General features: G+C 33.0%; 1 protein-coding gene across 3 annotated transcripts in view; it reads left to right on the forward strand.

The window, feature by feature from the left end:
• CSMD3 (CUB and Sushi multiple domains 3) overlaps window positions 1-19,430 on the forward strand; it is a 572,913-nt gene that overhangs the window by 93,499 nt on the left and 459,984 nt on the right. For all 3 annotated transcript variants that reach the window (XM_005516952.3, XM_005516953.3, XM_088051522.1), the window contains exon 3: window positions 15,233-15,345. In XM_005516952.3, the coding sequence (XP_005517009.1) occupies window positions 15,233-15,345 (113 nt within the window). The remainder of the gene's footprint in view (window positions 1-15,232; window positions 15,346-19,430) is intronic.

The following is a 19,430-nucleotide window of genomic DNA, read 5'->3' on the forward strand; positions in this document are numbered from 1 at the left end:
TTCATTATGTTACTTTCACTATCAAACTATTTTCTACCATTTATCTCTTATTTCATTCCATTGCACACTCCTCTGGAAAATTGTTTTATCCATTTCTATACTACCATTCTAAGACCAGCCTAATTAATCACTGTCACGTAATTTTCTTTTTTGCCAGCCATTTGCAGTTCTAGCTGTGAATAATTTTTTGACATCACTTTTTTTTCAGGATTTCAAATAAATTACTAAAATTACAAAATAAAAAAAACCCTCAACCACAAAAACCCTAGACCAATTTTTCTTTCATATCATTTGCACCTATAATTAGCAATATTCTGGAAGGCTTTCAGCTTAGGGAATGTTGAAAGTTAGAATTATATTCAACATGATTCAACAATTTTATGTAGATGCTTTAAACCTTTTCTCTTGCCCTATGTTTTGGGTGAAGTAGATTTAATCTTTCTGTAGCTAAGGTTTTCTTGATGGTTGTCTAGGGAAATTAAGTCTTGAGTGTTTGGAATTTTTCCTAGTCTATTATTGAACATAGGTTTTTTGCCTAAACATTTTGTTGTATAGAACTGCCCTAAGTTATCAAATCAATATGCTGTAACACCAGGTTTCATAATTATGCTATGGTGTTCCAGATATATATGGAAGTGGCTCCTAACACTGTTTTATGAGGTGCAGCTGTAAGAAATTTTTTAACTCAGACCAAACCATGAAGAAGTCAAATCAAAAACATGAGCTACTTTTAAAAAAAAAATAATTACAATCTTCAGCACACAAACAAATTTATTTATTGTGTTTTACGTTTGATTGTGCTTTTTCAGTAAAAAAATGTGTTTTCTTAAACAAAGTGATTTTTTCATATTGATATTTAGAGTAGTGGCCAGTTATTTTGGATATTGAATTAAAAGGTAAAATTTCAAGAAGTGTTCAAAGCAACACCAACATTGCCCTAAAAAACCCTATTCACTTTATGTCTTGTTAAATGGGTTGTGTTTAAAGAATAGTTTTGAACTGATTTCTTATTTTGTACTATGTGATGCAGTGGTTTGTAGAACTTATATTTAGCCTTTTTATAAAGCATATATCCATAAAATACAAGGAAGATGCAAAAGTTTTAAACTTCCTTCATAGACTTTTCATTGTCTTTATCAGTTACATCGCTAAAAAGTAACAACTCTAACTCTTTATTTTGGTATGAGGTGTAGGTAGCCCACTCATCTTCTTCTTTGTGTGAAATGCTGTTGCCATAATAATTGTTTCCTTTCAAAAGTCTTGTTTACTCCATTATCTGATTATGTTAATGGCAGTCAAAATGGATCTGATATAAAATCAAGATAACAAAGATAACCTATCCTTTGATGATTGAAAAATAGATCAGATAAGTGGATTGATATTTCTATTATAACTTTATTTTTACTTAAACCCATTTATTAAAAGGCAAATGCTAGTTGCAGACCTTTCAGTCCAATAACTATTTAGAGATGTGCATTCCATGTGCCCATAGCTATTATCCAATCCTAAATACAAAGACAAAAACTAGTTGCATTTTCTTATCTGATTTCAGCAAAAGTAACAGAATATTTTAAAATCTCTTTTCTGAAACTATTGAGGTATTTGTTCATTTTGGAAGTATTTCTTCTTTGTTCCATCAATGATTAGAAGATTATGAAGAGTGGAGTTTAGAATAAGGGACCTGACTCACTTCTGTTATATTATCTATGTTTTACAAGTCCAAATTTGTAATTTAGATTTTTCTCCCTTGGAAGTGGGGCCTTATATTCTGTTTAAACTCAAGTAACCTTTTCTTAAAAAATTTTTTTCATTTTCCTGCTAGAAATTTTTCTGTGGTATTTAATATATAGTAATCAATATAGAATTAATAATTTACCTTCTATGAGACTGAAAATTACATGGTTTTATTATTTATGTTTATATAGAATATAAATTGTACTTGTGTAATAGATACATTAATTTAGAATCCTTTATTTCACTGCATTTGTAAAGATCATTACAGAGGCACATTTCTGGTTTGATGGGATAAAAAACACCTCTAGTACCACAGTCATTTCTCCTGGATCTCTCTTTCCCAGAATTTTAGATGTGTAAATGTAAAATATTTTCCATTATAACCTGGTTTTCTTATCTTCCACTTTGTGTTTAATTTGATTGTCTGTTTTGTTGGGTTTTTTACCTACCCCAACCCCAAGGGCATTTCAAAGAAATTCAGTTTAATTTCTCACTGCAGTGGTCAAAAAGAAAGACTTTATTCATACTTATTTCTTCACTGCAGTGGATCCAGGCTCTGCCTTGAAACACCATATGCTCCAGACCTCTAAGTATAGACATTCCCAGTGCTGGAGGAGAGACACCTTTACTCTAACATCCTCTCTTGCATCTCTTGCTCTTTCTGGCATACGCTGCTTATATGATCTCCTTTAAAGTGAACAAGGGCCTATGAGAAAAGTAAGTTGTTTCTGACTCAGTGAAAGTTTTCTGGAACAAAATGAAAGAAATAAAATCCATGGAGTTTTTGTTTTCTTGTTTTTTTGTTTTTTTTAAAGTATTGCAGCTAATTTAGCTGATTAATCGGTTGATTTTATTCTATTTGTTGCCATTACTCAGTTTTAAAAGACTGAATTTTTCATATTAAAAGCATAGATTCTGAAATATATGCATATAGTTTGTCCTCTTTTACATGGCCTGCTAATACCAATTTATCTCTATACCAGAGCAGAAATAAAGTGTGTGGTGATAATGTCACAAGCCTTTTGCTCATGGATGAATTCCAAAATGATACAGAATATTTTGTATAAGTTGAAGCTGTTCTGGAAGTTCCTGGCACCTACAATGGTGAGAAGCAAAATATGGCATTTCTCCTTTCCATATTGTGCTATTTTCACACATTAAGGCAAAGTTACAAAAGATAGTCCAACTCATCTAAAAGCTTGTTGTCACTCACAAAAGCAAACCTATCTCCCCTGTTCCTCTGACTTTGGCAATGTGATCCTTCTCTTTTTTCCATTGGTTCTGGCACTCATCAGGCATACAACTTTGAAGATATGCTTCTCTTTGCTAACTGAATTGACTCAGGTTTATTTTTAAAGCTATAGTTCTTCATTGGGGTGGTTAAATAAATTCAGAGAGAAGGGTGCAAATGACTAGAACCAGTGTGAACTCAGTGTTAGAACTCTGGGAAATTTGGAAGGAGCAGGTTCCTCTCCTTTAGTGCTTTGAAAGCTTCAAGATCTGCTAAAATGTACTGTAGATCTTCACCCAGATTGAAGATGAGGACAATAAGCTATATTATCACCATGTTCCAGCTGCTCGAGGTTAAAAATCTGTACCGCTTGCTTAATATTTTTTTTTATTATTTTTTAATTTTAGTTACTTTAAGGATCTAGGATGCTTTCAAATTCTCTAAAAGTTATTGTTTGATATGTTTTGTTCTTATCAGTTTTTCTCTTCAAGAAGCAGGCAAATCCACATCCTACAAATTTTTAAAAACTATTTGTACAGTAGTGCAATATCTGGCTCTTTTTACTTATCATTTAAAGTTCTTCTTGATAGTTTTATGCCTTAAAACAAATTGACTGCTTTAGAAAAGATATTTATTTATAAAATCTGTTTCATTTCTGATGGAAAAAGTGGAGAGTTGTATAATAAAAGACACAGATAATAGATGACGGCAGTTTTCAGAAACATGTTTTGTGCAGAATATAATGATCATACCAGAACCTGATGAATACTTTATTGTTTAGTTCAAAGCAGCTGCTCAATTAACAATGTTCAGCCTTGACCTATGATCATTATTTTAAAATAATAGATTGCATGAGAAGTTTAGCATTTTGACAGGAAAAAATGATCATTTGACAAAAATAAATTTGTTCATAAATAATATGTCAATTTGTTAATGACTTGTTGAACAAAATATATTTCTATTACTATTTTCAGGGAGAGTAAAATTTTATTCTAGTTGGCCACTTCTGCTCAATCACGTTTGCTTTGTTTCGTAAACTATTAAATTCTGTTTATTTTAAACCAATTGAATAGATATATAAAAATCGGAGTTACTCCTGTTCATGTTTTAATTGGAATATTTTTAAGGAAGCCTTTACATTTCTTACTTTCAATGGTTAAGTAACAGTTTCATTAGACAGAAATTCAAAAGACTAAACTGAATTTTACCAGAATGTTGCATTTCAATCTTGCAATACTCTCAACTGCAATTCAACACCTTTATTAACTTCTCAACATGTACAAATGAATGCACACAAGCATATCCAAAAATATAAAGCCTAAAGAGAATTGAACTTAATTGTCTATTACTCAGTAGATAAGTGTTATCCTTTCCCAACACACTCCAGAGATTTAAAATGTGTTTGTTCTGAATTGGTGTGTAAAAAAGAGCATTGGAGGTTGTGCTGAGTTGACTTTGGCTGGCTGCCAGATGCCCATCAGCCACTCCATCACTCTCCCTCAACAGCAGGACAGTAAGAGAAAATAAGATGAACAAACCCCTTGGTTAAGACAAAGGTGAGTTTACCTTTACACCAGAACCCAATGTACACATGAAATTTACACATTAAAGAGCCTCAATTTAATTAACTGTCTAAAAATTCATTGATTTCTTGAATCATGGGATTTTCATATCCCATTAATTGCTTTAGCAATTCTATCAGTGATATACTGCTGAACCCGGAATTTTTCTTATTAGTTACATGTCCAATCCTTTCCTGAATACTTTTAAACCTTTGGACAAGTAGTTCAACAAGGTAATTGAACTTCATATTACCAGTTTTACTCTGACACTTTTCAGTTTAATTAATGTGTGAATATATAACAAGTGAGCGATTGATCACCATCATGAGTGATTGTTTGATCCAAATCATCAGAATTCTTTTGGAGTTTATTTGGTGCTCACCTGGATTAGCTACTGCTGTTTACTGACTTTTTAGCCCTTGTGATTCTTTGAACATGCTATTAGGATATGGTCTTTTCTGCTCAAAGCTCAAAAAAGGCATGGTTGCATAGGTGGGTGCCTAAAACATGGATGTGAGAAAAGGCCAAGGCATGGAAGAGTTTATGGGAGATTAGTTTTACTCTGGCAGTTAGAAGTCATCAGGAAGATGGCTAATCATGGAAATATTGTTGATGTTAACCATCAAATTAGATACAGAATTCTCAAATCTTCAGACATTTAATTTCATATGTAAGATGTAAACAGTGTTATTTTGCTCTATGAAATGTTGTGGTGTGCTAATATTAAAATATTGTCTTTTTTAAAAAATATGTAAAACTTCTATTCATTCTTCTATCTAGAAAAGGAAAAAAAAAAAAGTAAATCAGAAAACCATCAATACTATTAACTAAGGAAAGTAAGATGCTTTTGAATGCAAGTAGAATCATAGAATAATTGTGTTCCTTTGAGTCCTGTCACTGGTCACCACAGACTGAGATCAGTGTCTGTCTCTCCTCCTGCCCTCCTGAGGAAACTAGACTGCAATGAGGTCTCTTCTCAGTCTCCTCTTCTCCAGGCTGAACAGACCAAGTGACTTCAGCTGTTCCCCATATGGCTTCCCCTCAAGGCCCTTCACCATCTTTGCCTCCCTCCTTTAGATGCTCTCTCTAATAGCTTTATATCCTTCTTAAATTGTGGTCCCCAAAACTGCACATGGGACTGAAGCTGAGGCCCCACCAGTGCAGAATAATGTGGGACAATCTACTTCAACTGGCAATTAATGCAGTTCTTGATGCACTTTGTACATCTACTTGACGTAGAAATACTCTTGTAAAATTTACATAATAAATAAATAGTAGTAGTATTAACAAAGATTTGTTTTTAATTCCTCTCCTCAGTTAGAGGTCCCAGGGACACCTTATTGTGGTGTTTCAGTACTTAAAGGGGGCTTTTAAGACAGGAACACACTCTCAGTAGGCCTGTAGCTATAGAACAAAGGTTAATGGGTTACGATTAGAAAGGTTAGATTCAGACTTGATATAGTGAAGAAATTTATTACAGTGAGGGTGGTGAAATAGTGGTCCAGAAAAGTGATAGATATCCCATCCCTGGAAATATTCAGGGTATGATTGGATAGGGCTCTGAGCATCATCATCTAGTTTAATATCCCTGCTTATCACAAAGGACTTGGACTAGATGACCCTCAAAGGCACCTTACAACCCAAAGATATCTATGCTTCTATGACTATTTATGGTAAGGACTGTGAAAAAGAACTCTCTACAGAGATTAGGGCATTTAAAACAAGCCTGAATCCTGGTATCCAACTCTTTGTACCTGTTCAATCCCTGGAAAAGAACAGCACTTTCTGACTTTGGTAGGTGTTATCAGACTAAGCACATTACAATTGCGAGGTTGTCTCTCCTGTGGTATTTGTGATCACTGAGGTCTGTTAGTAGATCAGGTGACAGAAGCTATTATCACACAGAATAATTTGAATGTGACAGTGTGTTGAAGTGCTTCTCTTGAACAGTTAAGGACTGGATCTGATGCCCAGAAGGCTGAGACACCACCTTCCTTGCAGATCATCAGCACTTAACTGTATAAAGCCCTGAACAACCTGTTTTGACCTCAGACCTGCTTTCTTTGATATCCTGTTATCTAGTGCTGTGAAATGAACATTTTTTTTATACCCAAGCAAACCATTTACAGTAAGTTCCACAAGTATTTTTCAAATTTTCAATATTAAAACTTTTCTATTTATTTATTTGGGATTATTAAGGTAATTTTGGTAACCTGTGGGGGAAAACCATAACAGGAGTGAAAAAAAAATCTCCTTACTTTTGTGGTATTCATGCTACTTTACAGTAGATATGGGGTCAGCAAAAAAATGCTAAAATCATTAGAGCTGCATCTCAAGCACTGTGGCTGTGGAATTTGATATAGAAATCAAATAGCATGACATGTACTTCAAACTGAATTATATGTACACCTTTCTGTATGGAATATGGATTCAGTTTCCAAGAAAGAGTAGAAGCATAGGTAAATATGTTCTGGACTACTTTAAAGGTTTTATTCAAAAGCAGATATTTGCAGTTAGCTGCTGTAGGTGACTTTACTTTTAAAAAAAAAAAAATATTTGGTTACTCTTTCATATACTTAGCATTGTTGATATTTAAATAATGTACTTAATGACATAGAAAATATTTTGTTTCATCATTTTTTGGTGGTGAAATACATTATTTAATTTTTAAAAGTATATTGCCTTGCTTTTCCTAGCTTTTCTGTTGACTACCATTTATGGTTGACTGATACTGCTCCTTAAATAGTTCAGAGCTTTTGAAAATTTCTACTGGTAGATGCTCAGTTTGCTGTTTAGAGATCAGAAAGGCTGTTGTGGTTTAACCCCAGCTGACAGCTAAGCACCACACAGCCACTCTCTCACTCCCTCACCAGTGGGAAGAGGAAGAGAAGCAGAAGAGTAAAAGTGATGAAACTCATAGACTGAGACAAAGACAGTTTAATAGGGAAAGCCAGAGCCACACACAAGCAAAGCAAAATAAGGAATTAATTCACCACTTCCCACAGGCAGGCAGGTGTTCAGCCACCTCCAGGGGAGCAGGGTCCCATGAGGAGTAACGATGACTTGCGAAGACAAGCACCATCATTCCAAGCATCTCTCCTTCCTTCTTCTTCCCCAGCTTCATATAATGAGCAAGACACCATATGGGGTGGGATATCCCTTGGGCTGTTTGGAGTCAGCTGTCCCAGCTGTGTTTCCCCCCAGCTTCCTATTCACCTCCAGCCCGCTCACCAGCCTCACAGTGCAGGAAACAGCTAAGGCACTGCCCAGCAAGAACAGAAACATCCCTGTATTATCACACTGTTTTCAGAACAAATACAAAACATAGCCCGTATTAATCACTGTGAAGAGAATTAACTCTACCCCAGTCAAAATCAGCACAGATGCTTACATGTCTGATGAATTATTATGGAAGTGACAGAAAAAAAAAGATCACAGAACAGACTGAAAGAGAAACAGATGCTAGATTTTGCATTCCCATGAAAGAAGGCAACGAAAAGAAATAACAACCAAAATATGGGATGCCAAATTGGATACACTCAATATTTAAAATCCATACTTTATTAAGTAATCCTATATTTTCTTTAATATCTTGGTATTCAAAATAAGAAAATGCCATGACATGTAGAAATAAGGGGATATGATCCTCAGAACCAAATGTTTGATGAGTACTAGATGAAAACAAAATTGCATCCAGAAAAAAATTCTGAAGAATGCTGTTATTTTAGTTGAGCAGATGCTGGCCACAGCAAATGCAGCAGTAAATTGGGTGAGAAGATCATACTTTTTTCTTAGAAAATGCAAATAAGCAAACCCTTCTGTTGAGTACTTTTTTTTTAATAATAATTAGAGCTAGTGGGAAAATGTTAAACAAGTATCTGGCAGGCAAAAGATCTCACTAAATTTGAAATTGAATCAGTGTAGCATCAGGCTAGTCAGATGTTAAATGAAATCATCTGCTACTTAGAAAATTAATAGAAGTGTATATGAATACAAAACCACACAGACAAGACTCCAGCAGCCAATAATGGATCCATCAGCATGTGGTCAACAAAACCAATCCCCATCTATACCTTACTAAATTCAAGATGTATTTTTTTGCTAAGTATTGACTGGTACATCTGCATAAATAGCAGATAGCGTGTTACTGGACATACCAGCAAATAAAATGATTGGTAGAAGGGTTTTAGCTAGCTTAATGGGAAAATCCACTGGTGATGAAGCTTCATTTGTATATGTGCTATGGATTTTAAGAATAATATTGTCTGAAGATTATCAGCTTAAATATGTATCATTAAGACCAGTTTCATAGTGGAAAGAAAAGTTACATTGATGTAAAAGGAAAAAAATAATTAGAAATATTTTATTTGTTATTTGAAAATATCAGATATTTCAATTTCCTGTAAACTGCTAAATATGGAACAAAATTTCTGTTGTCTTCAGAAGGTTTGTCTTTACTTGTGAGGGAGATTCTCAATGAAGTTATACAAAAGTTTGTTTTACCTACTTTTCTTTTATAGTTGGCATTTTGCTTATTATCCATATTCTTTTTCAAAATCTATCTTCTCCTTTTTACAAGAATAAACAGCTATTTGGAGATCAAACTATAAGTTAGAATGTATAGGCTTTGACACTCATTTTAATTCTACAGTTAAAGTTACAGTAACTTGGCATGTTACTGTTTTATATTTCTGCATCGTTTTACATAAAATAAGGGACAATCATTTTCTTCTAAACCCTTCAGATTAGACTAAAACTTTTCCCAATGTAAAGTTTCAGTGACCTAATCAAAAATTAATTGAGACTGCTATTCACTTAGAAAAACTTTTTTTGTGAATTTCTTTGGATACTATCCAATCAAATATTCTTGAGGAGATGTATTTTCTTTGGAAATAATTAACTGTAGAAAAGCTAGAATCTTGTGAAGCTGCAGAGAAAACAAAACAATACAAACAGCTGTGAAAATACATTTTAAAGGATTACCTGTTAAAAAGCATAATCAATGTCAAACAGCAAATATCTAAGATACACAAGGAAAGAGGAAATACAGTCATTTATCATATCACAGTCTCAAGTAAACAATTTATCTAGGAGCATTTTTGTATGACTAATCAAGAATTCTTTCCATAATTTTAACTTTGTAATTATGAAATGATTGCTCTATTTAGATCCTGAAGCTGGGAGCTGGTCTTCCTTGAGGGCTGATGAGTTTGAAGTTCAGCATGCAGTTTAAAGTGATACGTGATTTAAATTTTATCACAAGGGCCACAGTAAAAGCAGAAAACAAATGATTGATCAAACTGCAGAAGTTTCCAGTCAAAACTCTGAAGTCTTGGAAACCGCAAATCTGAGATGATTTGTCCTTTTAAAATTATATAAAATGTGGTTGAAAAAAGATATGGGAGAGATTAAAACAGATTATAATTACTCTTGGAGTAGTAGTCTTTTAAAATATACATAGAAAATGAAAACAGACAGATTCAAATGTTTAATATAGGTGCTTTCTATTTTTTAATCTATAGTGTGTGGCAGAATATATTAACCTACAGGAGGAAGAGACATGGGGATACACCGTAAATGACATATTTGAAAGAATATAATAATGTCATTTTCAATAATTTACAATGCCAAAAAATATTACTACAAATTTTCATATAGGTTCAAACATTATCACTACTGCTTAGAATTTATTTATTTTGTTTTAATTTATGGTGAGAGAATATTTAGAAATTCCTGTGTGCATAAGACAATGTTTTGTTTCAGACTCCATCTGACTTCTTCCAATACTGAAAAAATAAATAAGGATGGAGTCAGAAAACATGTAAGACACAGATTCCTTCAAAACTAGTTTCTTACCTGGAAAAAGATATCCTTTAGTCACTTTATTTGTATATCAAGAAATTTCATGTACTTGCACCCTAAGTACTTAGAGACATCTGGCTCAAACAAAATCTGTCTTATTTCACCAAGTCTTAACAAATAAAAATATAGCAGTGAATATAACAGCTATTGTTACTAATCTGTCTAATTATTATATTATAATATATAACATAATGTAATATTATGTCTAATATTACTAACAGTCATAAAGCAATTAATTATTAAATAATTACTTAAAAGTATGCAGTTAAAATTGTACATAATCCTCCTAGAATCTACCTCTTTTCTCTGGTGGTGTTCTGTGGCATCCTTTATGTCCCTTGGATCCTTAGCCACTTTGGTTTTCCTTGGGAGAATAAAGGTAGCACCATGGGGTAGTTATGGCAAACAACCAGCAAGACTAATTCATTGTCAAAGAGTATGATGGTGATTATTTTCTTCTCAGTTTTGGGTCTATATGGAGTAATTTAATCATGTACCTCATATGTCCTTTTGTCCGGCTCCAAGGCAATGGGTGTTTCTGTTCTCCATTCTTATCTTCTGAGATGATTGCAAAAACGTTTCCAGATTCACATTACTGTAACTACATAGCATTGTAATTATGTGTGCAAGTAATATATAAATTCTGAATGCATATTGTGTCTCCAAATGATATCTTTAATTTCACTGTATTTACTACTGGAGTTTTAGAATTTCTATGTGCAATAAATTTTTCAGAATGAGCATCTGGTCTTTCTGACATACGAAAGTTGAATAAATAAAAATACCTCTTAACCTTTTCCTACGCTCCCAGAAACATCTGTAGTTTTGCACTACATACATGATATGTTTATTTCCTGGGTGTGTGTTGGGTGCCTGGCAAGCTTGTTAGACACACCAGGAAGAAAAAACCAAATATATTCATTCATATGCAGTGCATTTATTTTTGTAATGCAATGCATTACAAATTTTTATCACTGTTCTGTGTTTGATAACACTCTGTAGCTAAACTTCATCATCAAAATCAAATACTCAAGTAGAATGTCACAGTTTAAAATTTGGGGTTTTAAGGGCTGAAACAGAAAGAAATATATTTTCTTAAACCCTTGTAGACACTGTCTTTTAGTTCCCCTGGTCTCCCATGGCTACCCAAGCCATATCAGGTACTTATGGGATCTGTTAATGAGGTCAGAGAGCACTTCCAAAATCAAAAAGGGAAAGAAGAAAAGGAACAGATAATCCCAAAAAAAAAAAAAAAGAGAAAGCAGCACATCTGTCATATAAATTTTTTCTGCCAAAGTGGCAGACTATAAAGGAATGATTGAAGAGCCTAGCAAAAGATGTAGGCACATCCTGCCTGGCCTCCATCTCTCCAGAAGCACATGGATCTCATGGTGGTGCAATGTCTTATCTACCAACTCTGTGCTGATGTTTCAAATATCTCACAGTATCTAAAACAGCAATAGAGAGTCACCATTAGGTTTTTTAAATTTAAAAAAGTTGATACAAATGGAATGAGATATGCAAATCAAATGTAAGATGGAAAATTGCTGTAGATGAAAAAAACCTCAGGTACTAGAGGAAATTTAAATTTTAAATGTGCTTAATATGCATATGAGATCTGCTTAACGAGATGACTACTTATTTTGCATAATTGTTCCACCTAAAGTTTCACTTTTACCAGACTACTCAGATCTTTAGTTGTCTAACATTTAGTTGGACATTTAGAATGATCTGAATAAGTGACTATACACATATATTATCTCACAGGTATTTCGCTGCTTACCTGCCATCTCTCTCCTGCAGTTATGATGTGCTTGCTATGTTTCATTTTAAATGGCAATGGAAGCTTTTCTAGCTATTCTATGAAGTTTGTAGAGTTTAACATACAAATAAGACTTAAGCTCTGAGGCCACTATCCTTTTGTACCTAAAGAATAACACTCAAGTATCAGGTTATTTCAATAGTCAGAATGAATTACATTACAGTTCTTTCTAAAAATCTGTAGTATTTTACTGGGTGATATTTGCATGCTGAATTTTCACTTATTAAAATTTTTGATTAATTTTGCATCCACTAAACCAAAAATATTACTGCTGAATTTCTTCATATCAATTTAAGTGTAGCAACCATATTAAAGAAACAAGCTTATCCTTTTTGACTAAATGCAATGTAATGATAGTTATAAAAGGCCCACTGCTGAAAGCTAAATGGTATCCAACAGCTCTTATAATGATCTGTTTTGCATCAGGAGCTGTAATGTTTACTGTGCTAGTAACATATGTGTTCATTTAAAAAATCCACTACCCATCTAGCTGTGTCTACATACCGTTCATAAAATTAAACATTTTGGGATAACTGTGTACTCCTTTTCTGCTGGATACATGTTTATACCCAGAATTCTTTTAAATCATTGAATACATAAATAAATGTGGGCTAAACCTACTGTGAGATTTAAAGTTAAAGTTTTATTCAAATTATTTCTTTAGTTTTACATTAGGCTAGCTTATTTTAAAGTGTTGATACTTGCCAATTAATTAATTAATTTATTAGATGATGACCAAGCTATTGGAAAAAATGCATTGATATTGACTGATTAAGAAATTATGCATATGCCTTTTTGGGAGATGTAAGCATTTTGTTACCTTTTTTTTATTAACAGAAGAAAAATATACCCTCCCAATCAAATAAAAAAATGTGTTTCCTAAATCATAAATATTCTGTACATAATTCTTCATCTTTTCATATTAACATAAGTTCTTTAGTCTTGTTTTAATGATACTATTCATAAAGATACTAATGACAAAACGAAGAACAACTTTGTAAATATACCCTCTGAGGACTTGCTGCATATAAATATGTGAATATTCACCTCTTTAGGGGCCTTTGCTTCTTTTGTTCATGTTTTTAATTTTTCTGGTTATGTGATGTGAGTACTATTATCATTTGGCTTTCATATCTTTCATGACTGTAACCAATGGCAAAAATTGGCTATTGTATTGAGGAGTTTTTTCTTTTTTCTTTTTTTGTTTTGCTTTGTTTTGTTTTTCAAAGACTGTTTAAGAAAAAAAAAATCGATAACTACCCATAATTTACAGAATCTGTTAGGGACACCAAGTACATAGAGATCAAAGAAAAATATAGAATTTTTTATGATCCACACAGCAAAAAAGTTTCATGGTAAATTACTGGTATATTACTATATAGAACTCATCTAAAGGTATCTTAAAGCTAAAAATAAGTAAAACATTAAATAAATGCTAATATTGCAATTACAGTATTTTTTAGCAAATCATTTCCTGACCTTTTGAATTCTGGGCTTCTCATCACTCTATATCCTTCTCTCTGATGAGACTACAAATGGTGATAATGGTAGGACATAAGTTATCAGCTAATTTGTGATTTCAGAAGAAGACTGAGACTGAATTTCAAAATAAGCAGCAGCAAATGTATTAAAACATCCATAAACACCATTGGTGTTTGTTCCTGCATCAAGCAAAATTAAAAATATATGTCATCTCTTCCAGTAAAATTGTCAGATTGTCAGAGTTTACATATTTCTTGAAGTGTGCTAAAGACCAGCCTATGTAGCTGTATATATAGCTGCATTAAAAAAAAAAAAACAATGAAAAAACCCCAAAAAACCCAAAACTAAATCAAGCACAAAAAACCCCTAGAAAACAAAAAATCACAGTGAATTTGTTCTAACAATGGAAAGGGAAAATGTAAAACTTGAGCAACCTAGGCTAACTCTGACTTTTAGCCCACTTTGAACAGCAGGTTGGACTATGTGGCCTCTACAGGTCCCTTTTGACTTAAAATTTTCTGTCATTCTAAATTCAAAATAAAATGTAAAATAAGGGCTTATCTAAAAGTACATGAAAATAATTTTAATTTCAATCATTAATAAAATATATCATCCTATCTGCTACACAATTCATTACACATGGCTAACTGGGTTCTAAGGGTATGTCTATATTTCACTGGTGTGTGTACACAGCTAAATTCTTTGGTTGGTTCTTTACACATTTTTGACAGTTAAATATTATGGGCTTTGTTGGTCTGATATGAGCCCTGATGAGGTTATTTTCCTTAATCTGTGGAAGATAAGTGTTGTCATATGTACATCAAAAGAATATGAAGAAGTATCAGTAGAGCTTATAAACAGTGCTGAGTACACAAAAAATTTTCTTTTATTTGTGTCTCAAAGATGGTGATTTTAGTAGAATAAAACAAGCCCAAACATACAAACAACAAAACCACAAACCTTAATGACCCTGTAATTCCTTTCCAGAGAGCTTTTTGTATGGATTTGTTATTTCACAATGATGCTGTTCTTCAAGTTGAGATCAGAAATTTCTCCTCTGAGGCTAAAGTGCACAGTTTAAATAATACTAAATTCCTTCATTAAAGTAAATCATGGTCCCTTTCTTTTGTCATATTACTGTGAAAAAATTCAGTTGCTACAAATTTTGGCAGGAACCAGTGTAAGATATATAGTGCAATACATTTTTAAACATAACCCTAAGGAGTGTAAATTTGCTGCTGAATTGTGAATACTTTGGTTGCTTTATTTTTCAGCTACTGATAACCTGAACTGTTTTTAAGTCTATTTTCTACATCTTCTTATCACCACCTATGCTAAATATAGTGTGCATCAAAGACAGTCAAATTTTTTATTAATTCCTCAATTACTATATAAAGTAATTTTTTCAAGTAATGCAAACTCCATACTTTTAAGACAGTTGTCCTTTCCATGATTAAATATTATTTGGAACAGCCATCTGTCACATACAGTTTTATTTTCCAAACAATTAACTATGAATTGTGCTTTTTTGTTTCTTAGGTTAACAGGATTTCATCTTCCTCCACCTGTGACAAGTACAAAATCTGTATTTTCACTGCGCTTGACAAGTGACTTTGCAGTTAGTGCTCATGGGTTTAAAGTTTACTATGAAGGTAAGACATTATTAACAAAATATTTTGGATTTTTTTTCCCCTCTGATCTCTACACATAAAAAAACTAAGCATCTCACTGAAATATACAAAAATACACATGTATAACCTCATCAAAGTTACAATATTTTATTTCCCTGTAATCATTCACAGATGTATAGGGTGATATCTGAAACCAAAATATTTAAAACTCTACAACATATAGTCTCATCCAGACACAAATATTTTATGGTCTCTAATACTACCAAGTTCTTTAAATACTGAAAAACAGAATTGTTATTGTTCTGGTCCTTCTGATACATGTTTATTCAAATTAATGACAAGACATTATTAATTAGGCTTGAATTTTGCTGGATAGTAGCATCTGGAAGTTTTACGGATGGAATCCTGGTTTGTTTGCACAGGAGAAATGCTGACTCAGTTCTCTCAACAGACATAAAGCTATTTCTCCTTTGCATTTTCATGATTGTCTACAGTTTTCACACAGAGACTGAAGTTAATGAGCTGGAACATGTATACCTGAAGTCCAGAAGTTCATAGTATTGTTTATGTGTATATATATATGTATTATATACGTATGTTCCAGGAAGGATCTTGTTCATGATCAAGTTCAGTATAGTAGTGTTTGAAGCGCTGGTTTATATCATGCATTCATTTTTTAAACCCATTTCTTGGTACCAGGACTATGAACAAGTTTTTGTAGGATATAAACAGACACTGGTTTTTACTCTTTTTCTTTGTTATAGTGTTTTGTGTTTTGGTTTCTTCATTTTTGGATTTTTCCCCATCTTTTTTAAGTACACTTGGTGTTAAGACACTTGATTTTTCTGTTTCCATTAAGTGTCGCTGTCAGCAAAGCCGGAGCTATAGTAAACTGCCTGGAGAAGTTCTGAGGCAATTGTTGTACCCTATTTGGTCCCATCTGCAACAGAAAATAATCCCTGAGAAATGAACCAGCTGAGTAACACTTTGAAAGCTAGGAAACTATCCTAAAATTGATAACACAATGAAGGGCTGCTGTAGAAATACAGTCCAGAATCACTCTGTAGTAAAATGTCTTCAGCCGTTGATATAGTTTACCTTCATTAGAATTCTACTTCATACAGAAATTCATTCCTATATATCAAGATATGAAATTAAAAACATAAAATAATTTTTAAGCCTTTTTTTCATTGAATTATTAGGGATAAAATAGATGAAATAATTAAACACTTTTTTTTCTTTTTGGAGGGGGAGAGGGTTTGCACATAAAAAAGAGGTAATTTAGAAAAGAGATATTCAGGCTATATATAATTGGTTTTGTCTAGATTATAGTCACTTTGCAGTCTGTTAATTTTTCAAGCGTTTGGTAACTGTTCAGCAGCAGCATTATTAAAAGTGTTATATTAAAATGCAGTATGCAACTTCTATGGATTTTTAACTATGCAAAATATAATATATGCCTCTCATGCATAAATGGAATTCATTATATATGTTATCATCTGTTCCTATAAAGAGTTTACTGAAAGATTTTGCACTGCTAATTCTAACAGACAACATACTATGTCTCTCAGTTATGACAGAGAATAACTGAAACTAAAATGGAAGATCATCTGTAGACTTCAGCTTTCACACGTGACTGACTCCTCAGCTCCTCATAGTTCCTTTCTAGGTGAAAATAACATGCTGATCAATAGAACTTGAGATCCTAGGTCTGTATAAATCTGGGGAAATTTTACCTTCAACCACAGAAATCAGCATTTTAGAACAAAACATAAACTTGTTACTTTGAACTTGATACTCGTCTTTTTTGAAACTGATGTTTTATTTTGTGCACTTAGGAATTTTCAAAAAAGTTAGGCTGGAAACAAGAGTTGTAGTTCAATGGAGTCTCCCTTACCAGGTCTATTGTTTTAAGAGCTGAATCAAGGTAACTTCATTTGGTCAGAGAATTTTTCTTTCAATACCTGTTTTTTTTCTGGCTTCTTGTGAAGCCACCCTCTTTATACCCAGATAGCAAAGAAATGAAAACTCATTACATTACATTATATTCATTTAATGTCTCTTTCCTTGATGTGAGAGAATAGATGTATTTAAATGATAATCACATCAGGGCAATTTCCATTTCTGTTCTTGTACTCTTTGTGAACATGTATAACCCTGCAATCAACATTTTGAAATCTGGTTCTGCCTAGTATCCAGTTTTCAAAAATTTTGATTGCCCAGTAGCTCCTTCTTAGCTTCTTGATGAAACGTCTGCATACTTAGTATCAGGCCTCATAATTTAAAACTTCATTATGGATATGTAATTTGAAATTTAAGATAGAAAGGATTAGCAACCTGTCATTGCAATAAAGCAAAATGATAGAGGTGGGATGAGAGGATAGGGTGAGAAGTAACAACATATATCTGAAGGGATTAGATCCAGTTGTAATTTGAAAAAGAAGGAACGTACCTTTCATAATCAGAGATAATTTAAAACATTTTCTTTTTAAATGCTTTGAAATAGATTACATACTAGATGGTTATATGGAATCCATTACTGTTCACTATTTAAAGTAAAAAAAAAATTAAAAAATGAAGACGCCAAACATCTATTTTTCTGAATTCTCATGCTCTTGGCAAACTTGCAGTTGAGCTGAAACTTGATAAGAAACTCCAGAGTACCTGACAGAATCTGTGGGAAATATGAATCTCTGGTGGGCTTTCTTGATCATAGCATATAGGAACATTTATTTTCTGATCTCCTGAGAATAAAAATGTTTATGAAAAGACATCAAATGATACCATTAATAGAAAGACTATGCTGAGCCACCATATGTAAGCCACTGCAATTGCATTCAGTCAAACCAAGTGAACTATAGACCACAAAATATCAACTCTGGCCTGCTAAACATTAATATCATAATCCTCAGTCTGCAATCTGTGTCCCTCCATTCTTCTCTTCTCTCCTTCTTTCTCTTCTCACCCCCTCTTTCTTTCCACTACATCAAGTGGCATATTTGAGTTACCTTCAATACCAATATGCACAAACTTCATGTTCACCTTCTTCATTATTCAGAAAAGAACACATCTGATAAACATACCTGTCTATATAGCACAATATCCCTGAAGAAAAATTATTTCATGAGAGTAAACTGGAACATTTTACTCAAAAGTAATAGACTTCACTTACAGTGACAACATAAAATGGTGAGATGCACTAAAAATTAAGAAGGGATTTTGAAAAAATCCTGGTGCTAATTTTATCGCTGTCTAGTGACACAGCATTGCTGGCTGGAGTGAGAAATGGGGAAGTTCTAAGTCTGATGATTCTGTGCCAGTTTTTTTTTTTTTTCTGGAGAGGTTTCTGGGGAGGTTTTTTCATAGCTTTCAGGCTCTCTACAACATGAATGGATATTAATATTTAGAGAAGGAATACTATACTTAATCTCCTATTTGATAATTTAGGCTTAGTACAGTGTCGCTGTGTCCTTTTATTTTTTGGTGGTATAATTTGGTTTTGGAATAGAACAGTTTGATGCACTTTTCCATTTCCTGTTGTCCTAAGATACATAAGCAGCTTTATTCATTGAGAGTACAGGAGGGGAAATACAGCTGCTGAGAAAGAAAGCAGCATAGCAGCTTGGCTACACAGCAAAGGGGATTCAATGGACCTAGTCCTGCTTTGAACAGTGCTTCCTTCTGTTCTCACTGTGTTATTTTACAGCTATTGAACAGGTAGCTGACATTGCTAAAATCATTGACTTAATTAAGAAATGTACTGCTAGAATTTATGGCAATCATTATTCAAGTTAAATATGATAGACATTTTTGTGTTATCCTATTGGCCATGGCAAAGAATAGAAAAAAATAATATATAGATTACTCTTATAGTGAAAACTCTGAATTCCCAGGAGGTGAATTGCAAATGTTTATAATAGTGGTATGAAATATAACTTTATCTGGTTTGTACTGCTGCACATAATTTTAAAGCTGAGTTATAAAACTGAATTATTAGACTAGGTAAGTAATGAAATGGTCTTCATGTTTGTACTGGAGCACTGCTATAGAGTTCAGCAATTCTGCTGAAACGTTTTTGAGAGGGATATGAGAGCAATGTTAAAAAT

Source organism: Pseudopodoces humilis, chromosome 1 (genome assembly GCF_049639895.1).
Source record: "Pseudopodoces humilis isolate 2021_Gansu_Grassland_sample_001 chromosome 1, ASM4963989v1, whole genome shotgun sequence".
Classification (NCBI taxonomy): domain Eukaryota; kingdom Metazoa; phylum Chordata; class Aves; order Passeriformes; family Paridae; genus Pseudopodoces; species Pseudopodoces humilis.